General features: G+C 42.4%; 1 protein-coding gene across 14 annotated transcripts in view; it reads left to right on the plus strand.

Annotated features, from left to right (window-relative positions):
* The window catches only part of DOCK6 (dedicator of cytokinesis 6), a 280,141-nt gene that overhangs the window by 208,398 nt on the left and 47,315 nt on the right, over window positions 1-24,428 (plus strand). For 13 of the 14 annotated variants that reach the window (XR_011558174.1, XM_070741668.1, XM_070741669.1 and 10 more), the window contains 6 exons: window positions 469-621; window positions 1,107-1,265; window positions 6,936-7,036; window positions 7,881-8,073; window positions 8,999-9,142; window positions 15,895-16,026. Coding sequence is in view for 13 of the 14 variants with exons in the window: in XM_070741668.1 (XP_070597769.1) it covers window positions 469-621; window positions 1,107-1,265; window positions 6,936-7,036; window positions 7,881-8,073; window positions 8,999-9,142; window positions 15,895-16,026 (882 nt within the window). In the remaining variant the exon portion in view is untranslated. The remainder of the gene's footprint in view (window positions 1-468; window positions 622-1,106; window positions 1,266-6,935; window positions 7,037-7,880; window positions 8,074-8,998; window positions 9,143-15,894; window positions 16,027-24,428) is intronic. The other variant, XM_070741676.1, reaches the window with a different exon arrangement.

Consider the following 24,428-nt stretch of genomic DNA (forward strand, 5'->3'; position numbering starts at 1 on the left):
CCCACTTTAGTCATTTTAAGATATCAGGGCTTCAGCTTTTCAATTTTGGGAGTTGAAGTTCACATATCTAAAAACAGTTAAGGTTGGGAAACACCGCTCTAAAGATTTGTATAACTTCTACTCTGATTTACGTTCAAAAAAATCTGGCTGCCGCCTCAAGCCTTGAGCCCTTATAGGATTTCATTTCTTTAAAGGATTATCTTTTCAGATATATTTAATTCAGATTCTGACCAGTTCTGGAGAACCAGTAGCAGAATTTAGAATAGCTCGGAGAACCATTAATAACAGTTTTGAATCCCACCACTGTGGGATTTCTTATTATTTTATTATTATTATTGTGTTTTAATGCTGTATGTTGCCCAGAGTCTTATAGAATTTGGTGGCCTTCCCCATCTATTGATAAATAACCAATTAGAAAAACAATTTTTATCATTGTCAAATCAGATAACTTGAATCCCATGCTTACAGTTTCCTGAAATGCTTTTTGAAGAAGACACTGAACTGTGTGCTGATCTGTGCCTGCGTCTTCTACGCCACTGTAGTAGCAGAGTAGCCATCATTCGCACCCATGCAAGCACCTCACTCTACCTTCTCATGAGACAGAACTTTGAGATTGGCAATGTAAGTGATATTGGGAAAAGGGGTGTCTGTGTGAGCATTAAGGGGTAGAAGAGTTCCCCCATGCAACTGCTGTTCTGAGGGCAGAGCGGCTACCTTTTTCTCCCTACTAATTTTCAGCGTTTTAAGCCCAAGGCCTATTTTACATTACTTTACAGGGTATTATGGACATTGTTGTTTATTTATCTGGTTGTTTACTGCATTTATAATACATTTGTTATAATGTAAATATATTATTTATTTAGTGTGTGTGTGTGTGTGTGTGTGTGTGTGTGTGTGTGTGCATGTGTGTATTCCATTGTGCTTCTTTGCAAAGCACTTAGCCACTTCTGGGCATTTGCCTGAGAAGCTTTTGCCTTGTGTTGGTTGGCTAAAGGTGCTAGATATGATGAAGCAAGCAGGGATTTTCTTTTTTATGTATGTTTGGAATTTTGTTAACGCTAAAGAGAAATACCTCTCAAGCATCCTTTTTGAAACTTCCTTTAAAGAACTTTGCCCGAGTGAAGATGCAGGTCACCATGTCTCTCTCCTCACTTGTGGGAACATCTCAGAACTTCAATGAGGAGCACTTGAGGCGCTCACTAAAAACTATCCTTACCTATGCTGAAGAAGACCCAGAGTTGCGAGAGACAACTTTTGCTGAGCAGGTATTGTGTATAGTCTCATAAATTGCCTGCAAGATATGGGGCAAGACTTAGGCCTAGTTTTGGTTTGCCCTTATCTAGCTAGAAATGTTATCGTTTTCTTCAAGACCTAAATTACTTAAAACATTGTATTTGTCTTCTTTCTTTCTTTCTTTCTTTCTTTCTTTTTCTTTCTTCTTTCTCTCTCTCTCTCTTTCCTCCCTCCCTTTTGCTCTCCCTGTTTCTTATTTTATCCTTTTATTATTTTTTTACAAATATCTCAAGGTAGTAGATATAACTAATACTCCATCCTTCTCCTATTTTTCCCACAATTTATTTGTTTTGTTTTGTTTCATTTTGTTTCATTTCATTTCATTTTTGTTATGCCGGGCCCTTGGCAATTAGCCCCAAGTGAGTTTGGATTGAATTTCAAACACACACACAGTCACAAAGAAATTAAAGCAAGTTTATCAAGCAATCTTGAAAACACAAGCTCTGAGAGGAGTCAAATTACTCTCACCCGAAAAAGTCCTTGAATGCGGCAGCGTGCCAAAACAAAAGAGCAGATAAAATGGCTGTAAATCTCCACAGTCACCCACGCCAAAAAGTCCTGAAGAGTTCTTTAACTATGAAGTGTCCTAAATTCAGTAGAAGTCCTTGAATAATACGAGCTGTAGCAGTGTTCTTTCAGAAGTCTCTTTCTCAAACTTCCCAACGCCTGTAATTTATCACAAAACACATTAACAAAATTACCCCTTGAACAGGTGTGCTCACTTATCTTCTGAGACACCTGCACAACTGATCCCTTCTTGCCATAAGCCTGCGCACATGGGCATCCACAAGTGGGTCCTCCTCTGATTATGATGACTCACTAATTGGACACTGACTGGTGCACTGGCTGCACGCATCTCCCTGTCTGATTCCTCTCCCCCACTGTCTGTGCCTGGCTATGAATCAACTTCACTGTCTGATTCTGCTGGCAATAAAACAGGTCTCTGATAACCCGAGGATTCCCCTAAATCAACATCCAAATTCCCCGCTGCAGGAGCTGGCCCAGAGCCAACCACAACAGTTTTGTTTTGTTTATTAAATTTATATGCCGCTCAACTCCCAAAGGACTCTGGGCAGCTTAACAGCAGAATAAAATATTAAAAACATCCAAAACTTAAAACAATTTTAAACCCATTAAAACAATGACAATTCTGTGAGATAAGTTGGGCTGTGAGAGTGGATCAAAGTCACCTGGCCAGCATTCCTGCCTAAGGCTGAAGTAGCACTCATAATCTCTTGGTTTCTAGCATGATGCCTTAACCTTCTGTTCTTGCAACAAGTCTTGTCCCTTGGTTTCAGAGTATTGTCTAGTTTATCACTACATGGACGTTTGTAACACCTATCCCATTCTGTTCCCTTAGAAAGACCCTTGACCCCATTTGGTTGAAGCGAAAGGGTATTTTTTACTAATAAATGTTGACTGTAGTAAAGTTAGGCAAGCTATGGATTTCTCACTCTGAAAAGATACAGAACAATTTCTCCTTATCCCAGCCTCCTCCCCATGACCAGTCCTTCTTCAGCCAATTGAAACTTGCCTAAGTGTTTTGAGAATGCTGAGAAGTTTTGGGGTATTCCATATACTTTCTCAGGATGCTTGGCCTTGGATGCTGGTACAAATTGATTACGAGCTTCTCTGGTCTTTATCACTTGTCATTTTCCCTTTCCTATTTTCTATCATAAACACACATAGTTTTATTGTCCATCTATTCTCCCCCTCCACCTGCTAGTCTTTGATGGCAGGATGGCTGTAAGTTGCTAAACCAAGCCTGTCAGACCTAACATTCTGCCCACCTTGATAGAGACGTTAGTCCTATAAATTAATTAATTAAATAAATAAATAAACACTGAAAGGGTAGACAAACAGAAATTCTCTAATTAGCAAATATTTCAATGAGATTTATCTGGATACAGCTCATAGGACTTTTTAAGCAGTCTGGAGGCTTTAATACATTGGGAATCAACCCATTAGGTCTCTGAGGAAGGAAAGTCTTTCCATGCTATCAAGTCTTGGATTCCTCCTACCCACCCCCCAACGATGTATATGAGAATCCAAAATGTCTTTGACTTCAAAGTGTTGCTCCCCTTCGATTATAATGGGGTCGGGGGGCTGATTGCGACTCAGGTTGTAGGGAAGATGTAATCTCTGGCTTCCATAGGCTGCAATGAAATACTGGGTTTATGCATCTGAGCATTTTGGTAGCTCAAGTTCTATAGTCACTGGGTTAATAATCCTTTTTATGGGGAAAGGTCAAAGGTATTTCAGCCACAATTTTTGGGGATTGTTGTCTAGATTTTAAGAATTTGGTAGATAAATAAACCTTATCTCCCACTTTAAAGCTTGATGTGCTTTTCATCAGTTTTTAATGTTTCCTGAGCTTCATCATCCAAAATCTTTGTCACCCCCAGCCAGGTATTCTGTAGCTGGGTGACCCACTCTTAGCGATGCAGTTGATGAGGTGAGGGGACTGAGGCTATTCTGGAATAGATACAAAGTCCTGCCTATGGCCACTTTAAATGGAGTGAAGCCAGTGCTACTGTGTACTGAGTTTTCATAGGTGACCTCTGCAAAAGGGAGAAATTCCACCCAATTGTCTTGTTGGTAATTAACATAACACAGGAGGTACTGCTCCAAGATTCCATTCGTACATTTACAGGTACCATTATTATCAAGACGATGTGAGGAGCTGAGCCCTTTAGTGATCCCCAAAAGTTTTAGAACTCCTGCCAGAACTATGATTTAGGCTCTGCAATCTGAGATTATTCTTCCTGGAGCACCATGCAGTTTAATTTAATTTAATTTAATTTATTTGACTTCTATGCCACCCAATCCTGTAGGACCCAGGGTGGCTTATAACAATAAAAAACAATATAGTGGTGCAACAATACAACTGCAGTTGGTAGTCATGCTGCATGAATATCTTACCCAAAGTGCAAGTCGAGGCGATTTTTTGACAGGGCATAAAGTGCACTTCTTTGGAAATCAAGTCAATAATCACCCAAATTACTGTATTGCCTGAGCTTTCGGGCAATTCTGCTGTAAAGTCCATTGATATGACCCTTAGCTTGATGTGAGTGGGATACCTTACTTGCCGAGGAGGATTTCAACTTACCATCTGTCAGCGAATCCTCAGACATGGCTCAGGAGTTCATGGCTTCCATGACAACCATGGACATGTCCCAAGTAATTCAGGATCTGACTCATGGGGGGGAGGGGCACGTGGGACACACACTTGATCTAGTGTTCCTCTTGGGTCAGTGGAGATAGGATATAGAATTAAGGGGTATAGATATTTCTCCCTTGTCATGATCATTTACTGCTAAGGTTAGACTTTAAGGCATCACTTCCCCATCGCAGGGAGGCAGAGCCAATTAAGTAATTCTCAACTTACAACCACAACTGAGCCCAAACTTTATTTGTTAAGTGAGAAATTCATTAAGTGAGTTTACTCCGTTTAACAACTTTTCTTGCTTCAGTTGTTAAGTGAATGACTGCAGTTCTTAATAACTATCTTAATAACTATCGTCCAGTCTCCAACCTTCCCTTTATGGGGAAGGTTGTTGAGAAGGTGGTGGCGCTCCAGCTCCAGCGGTCCTTGGAAGAAATCGATTATCTAGGCCCTCAGCAGTCAGGTTTCAGGCCCGGTTACAGCACGGAAACTGCTTTGGTCACATTGATGGATGATGTCAAGGCTGCCAGCCAGAATTCAGACAAATAAAACTCAGAGTCCTTTTTTTAAGGTTCAAAGTGAATTTATCAAAATCAGAACTTGAAGCATCGAAAGCAAAGCAAAGTCTGAGGAAAATGGCACGTACCCCACATACTAAAAAACCCTTTTCCACCCCCCTGTTGGACATCCGCCCAATCTCCACTGTTCAGCTGCATCAGGTGGTCCAAGATGCTCCTCCCGCGCTTCTCAGGAATTTGCCCATCTAACGGTCTCCGCCGGCACCTGGGAAATCGAAACTTATCCTAACTGAACCTTTTCTCCTCCTGCACACTTCCCAACCCCCCTTGATATCTACCCCGCCCTGTTTCTATGACAACCAAGCAAAGAATTCAGCAGCAGCAAGCACAGGTTGACAGATGATCTCTGGTGGGCCCGGGGCAGGGGTTTATCCTTTGTCCTGGTGCTTCTTGACCTCTCAGCGGTTTTCGATACCATCGACCATGGTATCCTTTTGCAACGGCTGGAGGGGGTGGGGGTGGGAGGCACTGTCCTTCAGTGGTTCTCCTCCTACCTCTCCGGTCGGTTGCAGTCGGTGTTAGTGGGGGAACAGAGGTCAACCTCTAGGTCTCTCCCTTGTGGGGTGCCTCAGGGGTCGGTCCTCTCCCCCCTACTATTTAATATCTACATGAAACTGCTGGGTGAGATCATCCAAGGGCATGGGGTGAGGTATCATCAGTACGCTGATGATACCCAGTTGTACATCTCCACCCCATGTCCAGTCAACGAAGCAGTGGAAGTGATGTGCCGGTGCCTGGAGGCTGTTGGGGTCTGGATGGGTGTCAACTAAACAGTGTCGACTAAACAATGTTGTCTGGCGGGACCCAGGGGAAGAGCCTTCTTTGTGGTGGCCCCGACCCTCTGGAACCAGCTCCCCCCAAAGATTAGGATTGCCCCCACCCTCCTTGCCATTCGTAAACTTCTTAAAACACACTTCTGCAGTCAGGCATGGGGGAATTGAGACATCTCCTCCTGGCCTATATAATTTATGCATGGTATGTTTGTGTGTGTGTCTTGCTTTTTGAATAAGGGGTTTTTAGAGACTTTTTAATATTAAATTTTTGATGCATTGTTTTTTATTGTTGTTGTGAGCCGCCCTGAGTCTGCGGAGAGGGGCGGCATACAAATATAATATAATTAATAAATAAATAAATAAATAAATAAATAAATAAATAAATAGTTCTTAAATTAGTAACATGGTTGTTAAGTGAATCTGGTTTCCCTATTGACTTTGCTGGTCAGAAAGTCACAAAAGGAGATCACATGACTCCAGAGCACTTCAACCATCATAAATGTGAGTCAATTGTCAATTATTCAAAAGTAAACCACCTGGCCATGGGGATGCCGCAAAGGTCCTAAGTATGAAAAATGGTCATAAGTCCCTTTTTCAGTGCCATTGTAACTTTGAACAGTCACTAAATAACTGTTGTAAATCAAGGACTCCCTGTAGCTTTAAATGAAGGAAACACAAAGACAGTACTTTGGAAAAACTATATAAAGCAAAGATAGCTAATGAAATGTCAATGTTAATAAAGAAATAGTATGAGACTATGGATGAAGTGGAAGACAATATGTAGTGGACATACCTAATACAGTTAAAATGCAGATAGGAAATGGGAACTGGGGATAAATTGAAGGAAGGAATAGGTACCTGAACAAAATCCACACATTTACAGCATTTATTATTGGTGTGCAGAGTAGTAATAGTATGCATGCCAAAAGGAAGCGCTTAACTTTCTAATCAGTCATGAAACAAAAATATTTTGCATGATAACAGTAAGATTTCTCTGACTAAACAAAAAAAGAAAATAGTTTCCTTGCAGGCTTTTCTAAGCCAGTATCTATCATATTTACATGGATTTTTACAAATCGTTTTTCATTATTGCTCATATAGAAATTGCTTTCTTTTCCTGCTCAGGTACAAGATCTTGTCTTTAACTTGCACATGATCCTGACAGATACAGTAAAGATGAAAGAGCACCAGGAAGACCCAGAGATGCTGATAGATCTTATGTATAGGTAAGGCCACAGTCAATGCCTCAATAGAGGAAGCAATAAGAAAACTTCAGAATAGTTTACTTTCACAGCCTTAATTCTTCACTGAATATTTCTCAGAGTTAAAAAAAAAAGAAAGCAGTTCCAGATGCGGATATCCTGATTTCTTTGTCTTGTTCCCAGTCCTTTTAGGGAATGTTCAGAAATCACATTTAGCATTTAGTTGGATATTGGTGATCACTGTGAGCTTTCACTAAAAATAGCTTACTTAGTAAAAAAAAAAAAAAAGAAATGTTGCTCGGTACTGGTTTTATTGATATCAGTCTCTGTGAAAGCCAAAAATTGGTAATTATAGAAAGGAAGAGGGAGGCTTGAGTTTTCATAACTTGCTGTGAAAGTATCAGGCATTTTGAGCCTGGAAAAGAATGAGCGCATAGCTGTTAAGGAATATCAAAGGAGAAAATGATTAGAAGAGTTGGCAATATCTTTTCTCATTTTCATCCTACATGAATTACCAGGCTATAACTCCACTTAGAGGTTTGGGGCTAAAACTCCTATTGTTTCTGCTGATCAGGAATTAAAACCCAAGATGGGCAAACAATTGGCAAAAACTATTAACCAATATGAGCAGAAAGGCACTTGTCATCCCTTTAAAACACTGAATGTGCCTGCTTTTAAAAGATAGGGAAAGTAGGAAAAGTACAAAATGGAATTAAGGAACATAACAATATCACTAGAGATTACTGTGTACCTATTCATGACAAAAGTTCTCCACCTTACATACTGTAAGAGAAAGACAAAGGCACTTAGTGTAATAGATGTGCAAAAAAGTCAAGACTTTTGTCTCTGATCATAATTTGTTTCCCAGGATAGCCAAGGGATACCAGGCGTCACCTGATCTGAGGCTAACATGGCTGCAGAACATGGCAGCAAAGCATTCGGAACGTGGAAACCATGCAGAGGCAGCACAGTGTTTGGTGCATTCTGCTGCACTGGTAGCAGAATATCTGAGTATGTTGGAGGATTGCCGCTATTTACCGGTGGGCTGTGTCACTTTCCAGGTAAGAGAAGAAGACAAGAGCAGAGCAATTGCTGTAAAAAGACTAAACTACTATGTCAGAATAGCACAACACCTCTACTCATTTACTCTGTACTTTTATATCTGCTGTTGAAAAAAATTTTTTCGCTCCTTCCAAGTTTTATCAAGGGAACCAGAAACCAGAGCCAAGCTCACTTTCCAAATTTTCTCAAGACAACCAGAAACAAAGCAGGGATATTCCATATCCTGATAAGGTCTCTGTGTTTCAAGGAAGTTATAGCTCAGAGGACTTTAATCTGATTCAATTTATGAGACAAAGATAATTTGTCAGCGGCTAAGATTTAAGGGAGTTTCAGCCAAGATACCTGGAAAAGACCAAGTTGCCTACCTCAGTTCTAGAGTGAGTTATTCCTCTCCCTCTGAGTGGCTTTGGGAGAACATGACAGTAAAAAGAGTTTTACAGAATATAAAATGAGTTGGAAGGGGTTATACCATTCCAGAGAAATGGCTGTCCAGTCTCTTCTTAAAAACATCCAGTGATGGAGCACCCACAACTTCTGGAGGCTAATTGTTCTCACTGTCAAGAATTTTTTTCTTAGTTCTAGGTTGCTTTTTTTCTTAATAAGTTTTCATCTGTTCCTTCTTGTCCTGCTCTCAGATGTTTTGGAGAATATATTGACTCTCCTCTTCAATGTAACAGTACCTCAGATATTGAAAGACTGCTATCATGTCATTCCTTTTCCTTCTGTTCATTAGATAGATATGTCAAGATCCTATAGTTGTTCATCATACACTTTGTTTTAGCCTCTAGATCCCTAATCATCTTTGTTGCTCTTTTGTACACTCTTTCTAAAGTTCAACATCTTTTTTGGTATCATGTTGACCAAAATTGAACGTACCAAGTTCTGTTTCTCTCAGTCTCTCACTAATTTACCTCTGTTTTCAAGAACATATCTTCCAATGTGCTAGAAGAGTCTGCTGTTTCAGATGACATATTGTCCCCCGACGGAGAGGGCATCTGCTCTGGAAAATATTTCACAGAACAAGGACTGGTAGGGTTGCTTGAGCAAGCAGCTTCTTCATTTACTTTGGTAAGAACTTCAAATGTGGCGTGTCTGGGGCTTGTATGAACTTATTTCCAAAATACAAAAGCATTCTATATTGCCTTGATTGATGATAGCTGGCTGATTTACTAGTGGGAAAATAAAAAACAGCAACATGTTGGCTTCCTATGCACTGGGAGGGAAATCATGTCAAGGTTTCAAATGCTGAAATTGAACCATTTTGCATTCTAATCATTTAGAACAATGTCTGAAGGAATTCAAATGGCCCCAAAATGGCACAATTTCTGCCCTTTCATACCAGCAGTTTGTTTCTGTATTAGCATAACAGATACAAAGCACTCATGAAGAATGTACATCACATAAACCACACGACACTAGATCAGGGATAGAACCTAGGAGCAGTGCTCCCTCTAAGGCGCGCGGCCGCGCACATAAATACAACTCCCGTGTAGTCTTTTCCAAGGTTGCGCAGGGGAGCAGGGTGTTGGAGTTGGGGGGGGAGCGTCAAGGAAAGTGCGGGGAAGTCTTCCACCGGTGAAGATTCACGAGCTCCCCGTTCCACTGCCAGCCCACCATGTGCCTGGTGGGGGAGGCTGAGCACTCTGCCGCAAACTTTAAAGAGAAAGGTGAAGAGTCTCCCCTCTGTGGTGGGCAGTGCCGGGGGCACCAGTGGCTCCCTCTCCTTCCCAACCGCCTGTGTCTACCACCAGTGCCTCCCGCCAAGCCGGCGGCCATCGCCATGGGTTCCTTGGGCGGGAGCTGCCACTTCCTTCCAGGCAGCCCAGCTACACGGCCGTAAGCACAGAGGTAGAAAGTGCCCTGTGGGGAAAAAGTGGCGATCAGCCTCCTCCCCTCCAGAGGCGCATGGCAGGGTGCAGAAGTTCACCCTGAGGAAGGAGGCAGGGATTATGCCCGGAGGAGGCAGTGAGTCTCCACACCCGCTAGCTGAGGCACCCCCACATCCAAAGCCAGAACGATAGCAGCAAGGAGAACGTGCCCCTCGATCTCATCTCACCTGAGTGAGGTAACGGAAGGCCTGACAAAAGCCGAGCTGAACACAACACACACACATACACACATACACACACACACACCTGTCTCCTCCTCCTCTTTGAGTTGCTGGCTCCCGTTTTCAGAATGGGGACTGAATGGGAGTCCGGGGTCAGAGGGTGGAAGCTTGTTGGGTGAGTCCTCCACGGTGAGAGAAGAGGGAGGGTGAAAGAGGGAAAAGAGAGAAAGAGAAGTGGAGAGAAAGAAAGAAAAGGGAAAGAGAAGGGAAAGAGATGGAGGGAAAGAGAAGTGGAGGAAGGGAAGGAAGGAAGAGAGAGAAAGGGGGGGGAGAAAAGGAGAGAGGGAGGGAGAGAAGGGAGAGAAAGAAAGGGGGGAGAAAGAGAGGGGGAGAGAGGGGAGAGTGATAGGATGAGGGAAGAAGGGAGAGAGAGAAAGAGGGGAGAAGAATTAGAGGGAGAGAGAAAAGGAGGAAGGGAGGGAAGGAGAGAGAGAAAGAAAGTGATAGGAGGTTGGAAGGAGGGAGAGAGAAAGAAAGAGGGGAAGAAGGGAGAGGGAGAAAGGAAAAGAAAGAAAGAGGAAGGAAGGAAGAGAGAGAGAAAGAAGGGGGAAAGAGAGGAAAGAAGGAAGAGAGAAATATAAAGGGAGAGGGGGGAAGAGAGAGAGGGAGAAAGAGAGAGAGGGAGGCAGGAAGAGAGAGAGAAGTGGAAGAGAGAAGGAAAGAAAGGAAGGAAGAGAGAGAAAAAGGAAAAAGAGAGGGAGGCAGAGAGAGAGAAAGAAAGAGGGAGGGAGAGAAAGAGAGAGGGAGGAAGGAAGAGAGAGAGAAAGAAAATCAAAATCTAGTTTGAAACTAACTCAACTATGTAAGTGGCATTTTGATACTAATACTATGATAAATATTTAAGAAATAAAGATTTTAAAGCATGGATAGTTGTGTTTTTGGGTTTGCTGATTTTTTTAGTTTTAATAGTAATCAATTTTGGGTTTTTTATTATTAATTTCTTTTAATAAAAAAGGGAATATTTTTCCTATTAATTAGGAAAAGATTGTATAAAAGTTTTTAGTTTCTTTTAAGAAGAATGTATAAGAAGGAGGAGTAGGCATGACGGCCTATCTGGATTTGTAAGAGGATAATGATATTAATTGAAATATAAAATAACAGAATAACATAGTGGGAAGGGACCTAATTCTGCCCCAGCACCGAGCCCCAAATAATTACGCAACAAGTTGTCTTGGGTAACATCTGTGCTCAGGCATGAAAATGTACCGCTCAGACACTATGCTTTTCCACCCATACCAGAAAAAAAATAGAGAGAACATTGCCCAGGAGCTATCAATAGTTTGGATAGCTTATAGCAGGACATTATTGTTAGAACTATTTTCCTAGAAAAAGACTACTGGCATCTGAGCTCATCAAAAGGCATGTTTTCCTGCTAGTTGTTGATTTTAGTTTTTAAAGTGTCTATGGTAACCCTCCACAAGCCCTAGATTCCTATACAAGAGAAAATCTAGTTGAGAGAAAACCTAGTAAACCCCCTTTTAAACATGTCAACTCAATTGATTTCAGGAAATGCATCCAATTATGGATAAGGATATCATCCATTTTATTCCTAAAGCATGCCTTTAAAACAAATTAAAAAACTAAATTTTAAAATAACAAAAAAAAATATATTTCAGTTAATTATACTTTGCACAATACATTTCCATTGCCATTTGTTGTTTTGCCATTTGATTGATTGACTGTGTGTCTGTTTTATATACATTGGGATTGTTTTATGAATTTATGAATTTTAAATTGTAATTAGATTGGTGGGCATTGGATTTGTTATTATGTACTGTTTTTTATTATTGTTATGAGCCGCCCCGAGTTTGCGGAGAGGGGCGGCATATAAATCCAATAAATCTAATCTAATCTAATCTAATCCAGCATCAGGACAGAAAAATTGTTGTGTAATAATAAAAATTAGATGTTTTCTTCAATGGGACAGCAAATTATTCTCCAAGAAGCCCCTATCAGTCTTGGTAAATTTCTTAGAAGAAAAGCATTGCCAGTCTTCTGCAAAGTACTTTCTATAACAATACAATTTACATAACAGTACTGTTTCATACGTCTCTTGCAGTTATTTGCTTTATTTCTATACATTTTTGTTTCTCTGTCCTAACCAGTTATACCACACCTCATAAAATTCTGTTTCCTCCTTGCATTTCTAATGTGAGCTTATATATCCCAGCACATTCTAATATCTTATGCATAATCATCTTATTGGTTCATATATTTTCAAGTTTCCAATATTGAACGTAAACTATTCTTGCTGCTGTTGCTATGTGCAAAATATATTTGAGTTATTTCTTTATCTTTTGATTAATTATTCCTAGTAAAAATAATTCAGCTTTAAATTCAATTAGTTCTCCTGTTATCTCCAATAGCCATCTCCTTATCTGTTCCCAATATTTCTTTGCCTTGGGACATTGCCACCACATATGATAAATTGTTCCATCCTTATTTTTACTTTCCAGCAGTCTGGTTTCATATTTGTATACATTTTGGCATTTTGGCTGGTGTTAAATGCCACCTATAAAGCATTTTATATTGATTTTCTTTAAATTATTTATCTTTTAAAAATAAGAAAAAATGTCTATACAGTGATCCCCCGATCATTGCGAGGGTTCCGTTCCAGGACCCCTCGCAATGATCGGTTTTGCGCGAAGTAGCGCTGCGGAAGTAAAAACACCATCTGCGCATGCGCAGATGGTGTTTTTACTTCCCAGCAGCGAGGAGCCGAAGATTGGGGTTTCCCCCAACTCCTCGCTGCTGCCGCGCCCGCCGCTTGTCCGCCGCCTGCCTGCCCGCGCGCCCGCCCTTTGCCCGCCCATGCCGTTCGCTCGCGCCGCTTCCCAGCTGGGAAGCGGCGCTGGGGGTCTTACCGGCCGCCCACTCCTCGCTGCTGCCGCACCCGCCACTTGTCCGCCGCCTGCCTGCCCGCGCGCGCGCCCTTCGCCCGCCCACGCCGTTCGCTCGCGCCGCGACTCAGTTGGGAAGCCGCGCGGCTGTTTTAAAACGTCGCCGCCGGCATGGGGGGCTTCCTAGCAGCCTCTCAAACCCGGGTTGGGGGTCCGGGGGGTGCTGGCAAGCCCCCCATGCCGGCGGCGACGTTTTAAAACAGCCGCGCGGCTTCCCAACTGAGTCGCGGCGCGAGCAAACCCGGGTGGCCGGGCGAGCAGCCAGCGAACGGCGGGTGGCCGGGCGAACGGCGGGCGAGCGGGTGCTGGGGGGGGCCTTTAAACAAGCAGAAGATTTATGGTGGCTTTCCATTTTAATTATGTCTGGATGCAGGATTTCCTTGGGCTTAAGCTGCAATCACCCATAAAGCTTGGGCTTAAGCTGCAATCACCCACCCTCCCGCCAGCAAGAGGGGGAAGACCCAGGGAAGCCGCCCAGCAGCTGATCTGCCCGGCGCCATCTACGCATGCGTGGCCATAGAAAAAAAGGGCACACATGCACAGATGGTGTTTGTACTTCCGGGTTGAAAAATCGCCATATAGCCGTTTCGCAATGATCGGGATCGCAATACCCGGGGGATCACTGTATAGTTATATTGATTATGTTTCAAATTTGTATACAGTTAATATTTATTCTCATATTTAAGTATGGTGTTGTCATTTAAAAATAAGAGAAAAGTTCTATGACTTTCTATCCAATCATCCTTTCCCTTTTGGTGTTTCAACTCTATCCTTCTCGTAAGTATGTTTTTTCCATCCCTTTTTTTTAAACTTAAGTTTGTTCTTCCTTTTACCTTTGTACTAGCTTTTTTTTCTTTTCCCCCAAATTCTTTCTCTCCCCTTTGGATATGTTATTATGGCTCTACATTTATATTTTTAGGTATCTTTTCCTTACCCACGCACCAGTACCAGTACTCTCCCCTTGTTTCTTTTTTATTACCGTATATACTCGAGTATAAGCCGAGTTTTTCAGACAAAAAAATGGGCTGAAAAACCCAACCTCGGCTTATACTCGGGTCACTGAGGAGTCACCACAAGAGGGCGCCCCGCTGGAGCCCGGCAGGCATTGCTTCAAAAATGGAGCCGCCTGAAGAACTGGAGACAGGTGAGACATTGATAGAAATGGCGGCGGGGCGGGGCCCTGCAGCTCGTCTCTCTCACTTTCTCACTTGCTTTCTTTCTTTTTAAAATATTTAAATACCGATAAATAAATATGCTGTCGGCTGCTTCCTCTTCTCCTCTTTTGTTTTCTCCTGTCAGTTGCGGTCGTGGAGGAAAAGGAGGAAAGGAAAGAGGAAAGGCTTCTTTTTTCTTTCCTCTTCCTCCGTTTCCTTCGCAGCTGCAGCTGCCGTCCCAAGTGGATCTCATTAGCAAATCTGCTTCCTCAAAGCGGCAATAAAGGGAGATGGAGGAGGAGGGAGAATCAGGGTGGGAGGGAGATCCAGCCAGCCAGCCAGCCAGAAAGCTAAAGGGGGGACGGATGGCATGAACTCTCTCCAGGCTTCTAAAAACTTGTCAAGTTTAAAGATCCCTGGGTTAGAGTTAAAAATGCAAGAGTCTTCAAACCTGAAAAGATTAAGGCTTGTGGACTTCAACTCCTACTCCTGAAGTAGCATGGCTGGGGCAGGAATTCTGGGAGTTGAAGTCCACTAGTCTTAAAACTGTCAAGTTTAAAGAGCCCTGGGTTAGGGTTAAAAATGCATGAGTCTTCAAACCTGAAAAGATTAAGGCTTGTGGACTTCAACTCCTACTCCTGAAGTAGCATGGCTGGTGCAGGAATTCTGGGAATTGAAGTCCACTAGTCTTAAAACTGTCAAGTTTAAAGAGCCCTGGGTTAGGTTTAGAAATAGTTTTTAGCTTGGTTGCTAAGTGAGCTACTTTTTTTACTTTTTAATTTATTGTTATTACCAGATTGCTTTTGTTTACCCTCTTTTAAATTTACAGAGCTAGTTTACTGGTTTTCTTTAAAATAAATATTCTAAAACATTTAATTTACTGATTTCTCAATTAATGTAATTTTATTGGTTTCCATTTTTATAAGTTACCAGTAGCCACTGCATTTTCTAACCTCGGCTTATACTCGGGTCAATAAGTTTTCCCAGTTTTTTTGTGGCAAAACTGGTGCCTCGGCTTATACTCGGGTCGGCTTATACTCAAGTATATACGGTACTGTAAATCCCAGTGTCATTATTGTAAGTCACAATATATGCATTCATCTGTCCTTCATTTTCAATGTCTTTTTCTTTTCTGTCTCTATGCCTCTCAGTGTGTGCATCCATCTCTTTTTTTTGTTTTGGAAATGAACTCAGTATGTTAGGTAGATTTGCTCTGGCTTGTCATGGCCTCGGGTCTGCCATCTCACAATAGCAGACATTTTTACACTGGGTTTAACGGATTTTCTTTCGTTTCACTGGGTGATTGCCTTTCACCTCGCACCCCTCCCCCCCTGGCTTCCCCTTTAATATCATGTGGCTCTCCAGGCTCTCCACACACCCCGAAGAGTCCCCATTCACGTAAGGATCAGAGTTAGAAGACGGAAACCGTCCTCTTTTCTTCATTCCGCCTCAATGTTGCCACCAGAAGTCCTGCAAAGTACTATTTATGGCATGCTTGCTATCTGTCCAACTAGTTGAAGCACTGACGGCTACTACATACCAGTTGTTTCCTTATTTCTCCTATTAGCCACCTTGCTACTTTACTTGCTTCTTAGTTGCAGTGGTGTCCTGATGGGAAGTTCCATGCGTTCTGAATTCTTATTTCATTCTTCCCAGGGTGGACTTTATGAGGCTGTCAATGAAACCTACAAGATCCTCATTCCTATCCATGAAGCCAACCGTGATTTTAAGAAGTTGGCAGTTCTGCATGGCAAACTGCAAGATGCTTTCAGCAAGATAACTACCCAGGTAAGAACACTCTGTAGCAGGGTTCATTGTAGCATTGCAAACTACTGCAATGCTCTCTACAAGGGGCTACCTTTGAAAAGTATTAGGAAACTTCAGATTGTGCAGAATGCGGCTACGAGAGCTATCATGGTCATTCTCCAATGCACTGCTGCAGAGAGTCCAACATGGGTGATACTTCAGCCTGATTGGTTAGGGAATGAGTTAAATTAGAATAATAATTAGCTTTGCCCTGCATCCACCCCCAACACCTCAGTCTTAAAAACTCAGTCATAGTGAAAGGGACTAGAGTTTTTTCCTCTTCAAAACGTTACTGTTTTATGTTTTCTGTGTTAATGTTAATAAAAGAAATAATCCTTTTTTCCTTATGTTTCCTTTTCTAATAGATTGAAGAAGACAGCAGAGCTCAGGCCACTGCCCTCCGAGGGCATAGCCTGCACCTTATTTACCTCCTCAGGACCTCTGCTTCGAGAGAGCACTGCCCAGGGGACAGGCTCTCCTTAGGCCAGGTCCCTGGCCTCCGTGGCCATACCCCTCCTCCGTGCCTAGTGGGTGGAAGCAGAGCCATTAGGAGAATTGAGATCCCTAGCCTCCGTGGCCAAACCTCTCCATGCGGTGGGCGGTAGGGATCTGGTTGCCTCAGAGGCATCCCCCCCACCTCCTTCCATTCCCTGGGGACCAATCTTGAACTGGCCGCAGTGTGTCGAATCGATCCACGATTCACAGCTGAGGAGCGCACCTCTCAGAAGCCGGCAGCAGCAGCGCACCCGAAATTCGAGCCGCTTCCCATCTGACAGGCGCATGTTTGGGAGCCGCTGCCGGCGACGCGCGGGGAATCGGCACCTCTTAACAGCTGACGGGCGCACCTTCGGAAAGCCGCAATGGTGGCAGCGCACCGTTTTGACGGATGCCTGGGCGGTAAGCGTGAATAAAAGACAGCGCCCGCCATTTTGTGAGCGGAAATGGCGCACCTGATAATTGGGGCGTTATGACAACGATGCCCGCCATTTTGGACAGGGGAGTTGGTCACTCCTACTCTCAGGCCGAAAAACGTCATTTTGAGAGGAGTGCTTGAGGCTATCTGTTTGAGAACCTTACCTCTCTCGATAGTCCCTGCACCCATCTCCTCCCTCACAGACTCCGGCCTTGACCCAATCAGCCTTGCCTCAATGGTTCCCCACCAATTCCCCAGGGACTCGGGTGGGATCCATGACATCGGTGCACAGTGCTGACTTATCTCCAGATAGGCAGGCTGCGTCATACCAGCCTGTTGAGATGCCCATGAGACAGGAAACCACAGCAACTCAGGCCCAACCGTGGTTCCAACTGCTTCAGTCCTTTCCTGGTACTCAATATCCCTCAGCAACGTTCACTCCGACATCGACTGGCCTGCGCACCAATGATACATGGCAAACCATGCCTCTGGCATTCCAGGATATTTAACCAGCGCATTCACTCAAGGATTGTTGGTTGGCACGTGGCTAACACGTGTTGATCCTCACAGACAATGTGGCCACCCGATCCCACATAAACCATCAAGATGGTTTGCAGATCTGATGGTCTTAGTGTTCTCTCCACCATGGCGTCTGCCGAACCATTGAGTCTCACTCAGCCAGGGATCAGTGTTCCTCCCGGACCCTCAATGGTGGAAATTTGCCACCTGGCACTTGAAGGGGACCGAATGAGACAAGCATCAATACCAGAAAGAGTCATATCAAGCATACAAGCGGCACGAAGACCATCAACCACTCGAATATATCAGGCCACTTGGACGGCCTTTTGTCAATTTTGTGCAGACACACGTGTGGACCCACAGTCCTTATCAGTTGAGAATATTCTTGCCTTCCTACAGTCTGGACTTGACAAGGGATTGGCCCCTAACACATTGCGCAGACAGGTGGCTGCCATCTCCACTATTGTTAAGTTAGATAATTGGAGGTCGATGACCCATCATCCATGGATCAGAGACTTCCTGAAAGGAGCTTCCAATCTGCGCCCACCACCAGTACACAGGTTTCCTTCATGGGATCTCCCATCTGTCTTGAATGCCTTGTCCGCACCTCCATTTGAACCCCTTCGACACATTTCATTACGGCTCCTGTCCTTTAAAACGGCTTTCTTGGTGGCCATCACATCGGCCAGGAGAGTGTCTTGTTAGGACTTGACTTGTTAGGGTCTTCTGAGGCAGCCTTCGGCCGACGAGTGCTGCAGAGGGTGTGTGAAACACATACACCCCTGGTTCAGCCTTCTCCCGCCCTGTCATATTAATCTTGGGTATATCCCATGTTGAACTCTCCGCAGCAGTGCATTGGAGAAGGACCGTTGAACTTACCTGAACGGTCTTCTCAATGTACTGCAAGGAGAGTCCAAACCCAACCCGGTCTATGGGCCCAGGGGCTCAGTTGTTGTTTACTGTTGAGTTAATAAAGTTGTGTTATGTTTGCACTACTCCTTCATTTTTGTTGACTGAGGTGTTGGGGGTGGAAGCAGGGCAGAGCTAATTATTATTCTAATTTAACTCAGTCTCTAACCAATCAGGCTGAAGTATCACCCATGTTCGACTCTCCTTGCAGTGCATCGAGAAGACAGTTCAGGTAAGTTCAACGGTCCTTCCCAGATATGTCCATGTTTCGTCAACACTCCACAGCCTGCACTGGCTGCCAATCAGTTTCCGGTCACAATTCAAAGTGTTGGTTTTGACCTATAAAGCCCTACATGGCATCGGACCAGAATACCTGCAGGACTGCCTGCTGCCGCATGAATCCCAGCGACCGATTAGGTCGCACAGAGTTGGCCTTCTCCGGGTCCTTTTGACAAAACAATGCCATCTGGCAGGACCCAGGGGAAGAGCCTTCTCTGGAATCAGCTCTTCCCGGAGATTATTATTATTTATTGGATTTGTATTCTGCCTCTCTCTGCAGACTCAGGGCGGCATACAAATCCAATTATTATTATTATTATTATTAATAATAATAATAATAATAATAATAATAATAATAATTTTTTAAAAAAACCTCCCCCCCCCTCCTTGCCTTTCGCAAACTTTCGAAAACTAATCTATGTCACCAGGCATCGAGGAATGGATATATCCTTAGCTGTCTTAACTTTATATACAGTGTGTTTGGGTTGTATGATTGTTTTTAATAGGGGTTTTTAAAACTGTTTTAACATTGGATTTGTATATGATGTTTTACTTGTTGTGAGCCACTCCGAGTCCTCAGACAGGGGCGGCATACAAATCTAATAAATTATTATATCATTTTAGGAGATGAATTAGGATGATGATCAAAAGGAGCATTAACTTCTCTCCATCCCAAACATTCTTGTGGTCCATTTTATATTGTCTATCAGAAAAAAATAAACACAGAGTAGGCTAGCACATCATTTAACCTATAGTTTGTTAATTGTCACAATGAAATGCCAATGTAATCTTGAATATTTTGTCTTTTATTGTTGTACGCTCCCCAGAGTCCATCTGGAGATGGGCGGCTTACAAATCAAATACATTCAATTCAATTCAAAGACATTAAAAGAAGTTTTGCCTGCAGATCAATAAGAAATGATTCCATTGCATACTGCACTGTTAAGATTATTACAGTTGGTTTATTACTTTCAGTTCTAAGTATTGTACATTAAAAAGATCGTGGAAAAGGTGGAGCAGGTTCAAAAAAGAAACTAAAGATGATGAGAGTTTTGGAAACAAGCATGACCAACACTTAAAGGAGCGGAATACATTCAGCTTGCAAGAGAAAACACATACAAAAAAGTTGGCCAAGTGCAAAAGTGGTGCCATGTTTTCTATTAAAACTGAAAGAATGATAAGAACCAGCAGGTTGAAATGAAAACCTGGGATGTAAGAGTTGTTAAGTGAAACTTCTCTTCCTTATTACTATAGCTTTTCAAGTAGGTATTAGATCTCTACTTGTTAAAGTATAAGAAATCTATGCTATAGTTTAGTTAGTGCGAGTTAAGGACCAAAGTCTTAATTTGGATAATTTTATTAAGTTTTCACTGCTAAAGTTATTTGGCAATAGTTTGAATATCAGGACTAAAAGAGTTCCTTGAAGGGGAAATGAGGCATATGGCTTTACTGTGATATCACTGTTTCATATCATAATTTCCAAAAGAAAAATGGATGGGCCGGAAAATAAACACTTGTAGGTCACAATTTTTCATAAATATTCCATTTAGTTCTATATACTGCATTGTATAAATATGAATGAGGATAGAAAATTCAGTTAGTAATTGATGAGGACCATTCAGGTAGCTTATTCAGCCATGTGGGGGTTTTTTCCCCTGAGCCAACATCTCAGGATAAATATTTCAGTGTCTCAAATTGGTATTTACTTTTTTTTTTCAAATTGGTAATTACTATATGGTGCAATTGATTTTTCTTCATTGTTAAGATCTTAGGGATAAACAGAATCAAGCTGGGTATAAAAAAGCCAGTTTCCAGCTGCCCCATTAGGAAAGGCAGGGAATTTTGCATTGCAAAATTGACACTCTCTCCAGCCCTAGTCCTAAAAAACAGGTATCGTATGTTCAGTTCAAACATACTAGCCAGCAATCAGTTAGAGATTAAAGGATATTGAGATTCAAAAAATTAACAACCTTTCTTCTATTTTTTTATGTTTTTTATGTTTCCCTGTCCCTTTGTTTTGTTAATCAGGCCTCTGGCTGGGAGGTAGGCTATAATGTGTCTTGCTTCTTCTTGTGTGTTTGTGTGAATCTGCATGCAGTTTTAGTTCTGCAATCTCCAGCCTTACTCTGTGCATTCATCATTAAACTACACTACAGCCCCTTATTATAAATACATAGCAAAAGAATAGAATATGTTATTTATGTTGACCAAACTCTCTCTCTCTGTGGTGTGTGATACCTAAATATCACTACTCTGCAGTTAAATGAAAACAGTGCAGGAAACCCAAGAGCAACACTGTTGTTTTTTGTGTCACAACTACAACTAGTCATTGGTTTACAGCTGCAATTGAGATTGGGATTGCCATTACTAACTCATAGAGTTATAAAGCACAATTTCCCCAGACTGCTGCTTAGTGATGGCAGCTCTGACAGTTTTGAGGTTGCTGACCTTAAGCAAAGATTTCTGTATTGGCACACTACCCTTTTTTATAATAAGGAACATTTCCTTTTCATTTGAAATGGAACATTTTATGACTTTGTTTGAATAACCTGCATTATTCTATGCTGTAGAAGACCTACAGCCTGGACAACTCCCATAGTAGTTTTGTCCCTTTTTTTAAAAAAAATGAGCTCCTTCATCATCTTCCCCACTCTCTTGGTGCTACAGTGGGAAGAAGTGTAACATCTGTTTGTGCGAGGGTATGAAGTGTTTTTAAATGTTCTATTAAGAGTTGGGGGAAAAGATGTGCCTTCTTGCTGGGAAACTCCCAACCACAGTAAAAGCCACCAACATCTGTGTAGCTGTTGATGAATCAACCACAGTCTCTCTATTCCAGCTTGCCCTGCATTGTTCTCCCTCCTCACCTTGCTTTTTCTCTATTTTGCTATTGTCCTTGTTCTATTGCTTGTATCGCTGAAACTGGCCACTCCTCACTTTGAATTGTAGAGCATGCGTCTCCTGGCTTTGCTCCTCCTGTTATCCCTTTCCCCATTCCTTCTGCTTCTCAAATAAAATAAAAGCTCTGGGATTCAGCCTGCCTAGGAAGCATGCCTTTTGTCATCCAGCCTACCCAAATGTTTTAGGATTTTTCATGATAGCTCTGGGAGTTATACTGTATGTACTTCAAAATTATTATTTTCATAATGAAATCCAGAAGTAGATAATTCAATTCTTAAGTACCCACAGCTTCTGAATTTATTTTGTGAAATAAATAACTAGTCTAAAATAAAAAAGCTCAGGAATATTATAATACATGAACAGTGGGGAACACCCTAAAATTACTATTATTAGTATCTATGTGTTTTCATTATTTTAATTTCAGGCACAATTTTAAATTATTCCTGGAGATCCGCACCACTCCCACCCTCCTGGCCTTCCGGAAGGCCCTAAAAACATGGCTTTGCCTCAGCTCACTCCGCTCTAGTTGGGAGTGAATGTTTTATACTGAGGTTTTAATTGTTTCATTGTTATATATGATTTTACTTATGTACACCACCCAGAGTCCATCTGGAGTTGGGTGGCTTATAAATACAAACAAACATAAACAAACAAATAAATAAATAATTAAATTTGCAATCATCTGGCCAAAGAGAGGGGGGGGGAGCATTGCATTAGAAGTGCTTCAAAATATGCCCTGCTAGACATTGTTGCTAATCTCATTTTACAAAGAAAACAGTCCTTTTTTGACAAAGCAGGGCCGCCATCAGGAATTTTGGGGGCCCATACAGCCTAGGTGTCTGCCCCCTCCCCCCACCATTTTAAAACTACAATGAAATTCTAGTAAAATATTAACAATTCAAAGCCAAACAAGCTTAATATTTTCATGAAAAATGGACCACTGTAGTACCACAAAGAACTATCCTAAAAACATTACCCAAGTTGTGCATTTGACACCCATGCTGTGTTGCAAAGACCATCAAGTTTAATTATAATTTCTCTACCAAGAAAAACCGCCTGGGTGATCTATTAGCAAGCTACTATCTCTTTGCCTTGGAATTCACAACACTGCATTCTTTCTTCTCAAGGTTGTTGCTATTAGAATTCAGGCACCAAAAGATAATTTGTTTCTTAAAAGTTGGTATGGAAAAAAGATTGATGCAACAATCACTAAACAGCCCTGGATTCCCTGACTTTGTTAGCAAACTTTGTATTTGTAACCCAAAAAGGGCATTTGCAATTACTTGGAAAAAAATTTATACTCAAATTTATATTATTATTGTTGTTCAGATAATGGTGGAAGGAAGAAAGGATGGATTACCGGCTTTAAAATAATTTTTATAATTTGGTTTGTGAGGTGCAGAAGTAAAAAAGTTAGAATTTGAGCAGATGTGATTATGTTTCTTTAAAATTTGAGAAGCTGACGCGCTTCTCCCGCCTGTTCTCATGAATGGATGACACCTGGATTCTCTCCTCCTCCCCCCCCAGCCAACTCCCCCCCCGCTTCTCCCTTTTCGCGTTGTTTGCTAAGTGGCGCTAAAGAACTCCTCGTCTCTCCCCACCCCAACCCCGTCCATCCGCAAGCCATGTCTTGGAAAGAGAGGAGGAGGAGGAAACCGAGACTGTTGACAAGGGAAGGCAGGAGATACAACCTCCTACCTTCGCCGCGCGCTTTATTATATTCCGGGAGGACCGCACTGCCAAAGGCTCCGTTGGGGCTTCAAGTCCTGCTTCGCGAGGGCCAGAGGGCACGCCTTTTTCTTGCAAATGAGTCTCGCTCCCGTTGGTTAGGCAGGCGGCCGGCAAGAGAGGGCCGGTACTGCACCTGTGCGAGGAGCTGCTCACTGGGCACAAATTTTGCCAGGGGGCCGGCAAAACCGTCCGGGGCCCCCCTCATTTTTCAATTTGGCCGGGCCCCTGACGCCAGTACCAGTAGTACCAGCCTATCGGCAGCCCTGTGACAAAGAATAGAAGTTTCGGAAACAGCCTCCAAGTTCTGCTTTGGCAAAGGAAATGAAACAGCTTAATTGTGAACCTAAGTTTATCTCAGTCTACTAAGGTGCAGCTGGGCTTAGTTCCAATGCTTTTAGGTTTGTCTGTGTAACATGCTTTATTAAGGCTCCTCCTCCTCCTCCCTCCCTCCCACTCTGGACAACATGGCAGGAAAGTCAGGTATAGAAATTCTCAAGATGAATAATGTTGGAATTAATGTCAGGAGCACTGAATGTTGTCTTAATTTGTTTGGGTTGAGTTTTTTGATAGTACACATGCCATGAGGCAAACCGAATACCTCAGATCTTCTGATATTACATCAGGAATGATTATCTGTGTTTTTCAGACACTGCTTAACTTCAGTGGTTTTATAGTTGTTCCGATTTTCTTTTTCTTCTATCAGTTCATCTCTTCTTTGATGCTTTTATTTCAATTGGACATCCTTCATCAAAATTAATCAAGTTATGGCTGTAATGTATTTTTGACCAAAGCTGTGACAAAATTGATGACAGAGAAAGTTCTTAAGTGTCAATTAGCTATTGAAAAATGGGTGGAGTATGAATCTCACACTTCTGACCAGAGCCTACAAAACCTATGCCACGCCCATTCTCGAATATAGCTCATCTGTCTGGAACCCTCACCACATCTCAGACATCAACACTCTCGAAAACATCCAAAGATACTTCACCAGAAGAGCCCTCCACTCCTCCACCCAAAACAGAATACCCTACAAAAACAGACTAACTATCCTGGATCTTGAAAGCTTAGAACTGCGGCGCCTAAAACAAGATTTAAGTATTGCCCACAAAATCATTCGCTGTAATGTCCTTCCGGT

Source organism: Erythrolamprus reginae, chromosome 2 (genome assembly GCF_031021105.1).
Source record: "Erythrolamprus reginae isolate rEryReg1 chromosome 2, rEryReg1.hap1, whole genome shotgun sequence".
Taxonomy (NCBI): domain Eukaryota; kingdom Metazoa; phylum Chordata; class Lepidosauria; order Squamata; family Dipsadidae; genus Erythrolamprus; species Erythrolamprus reginae.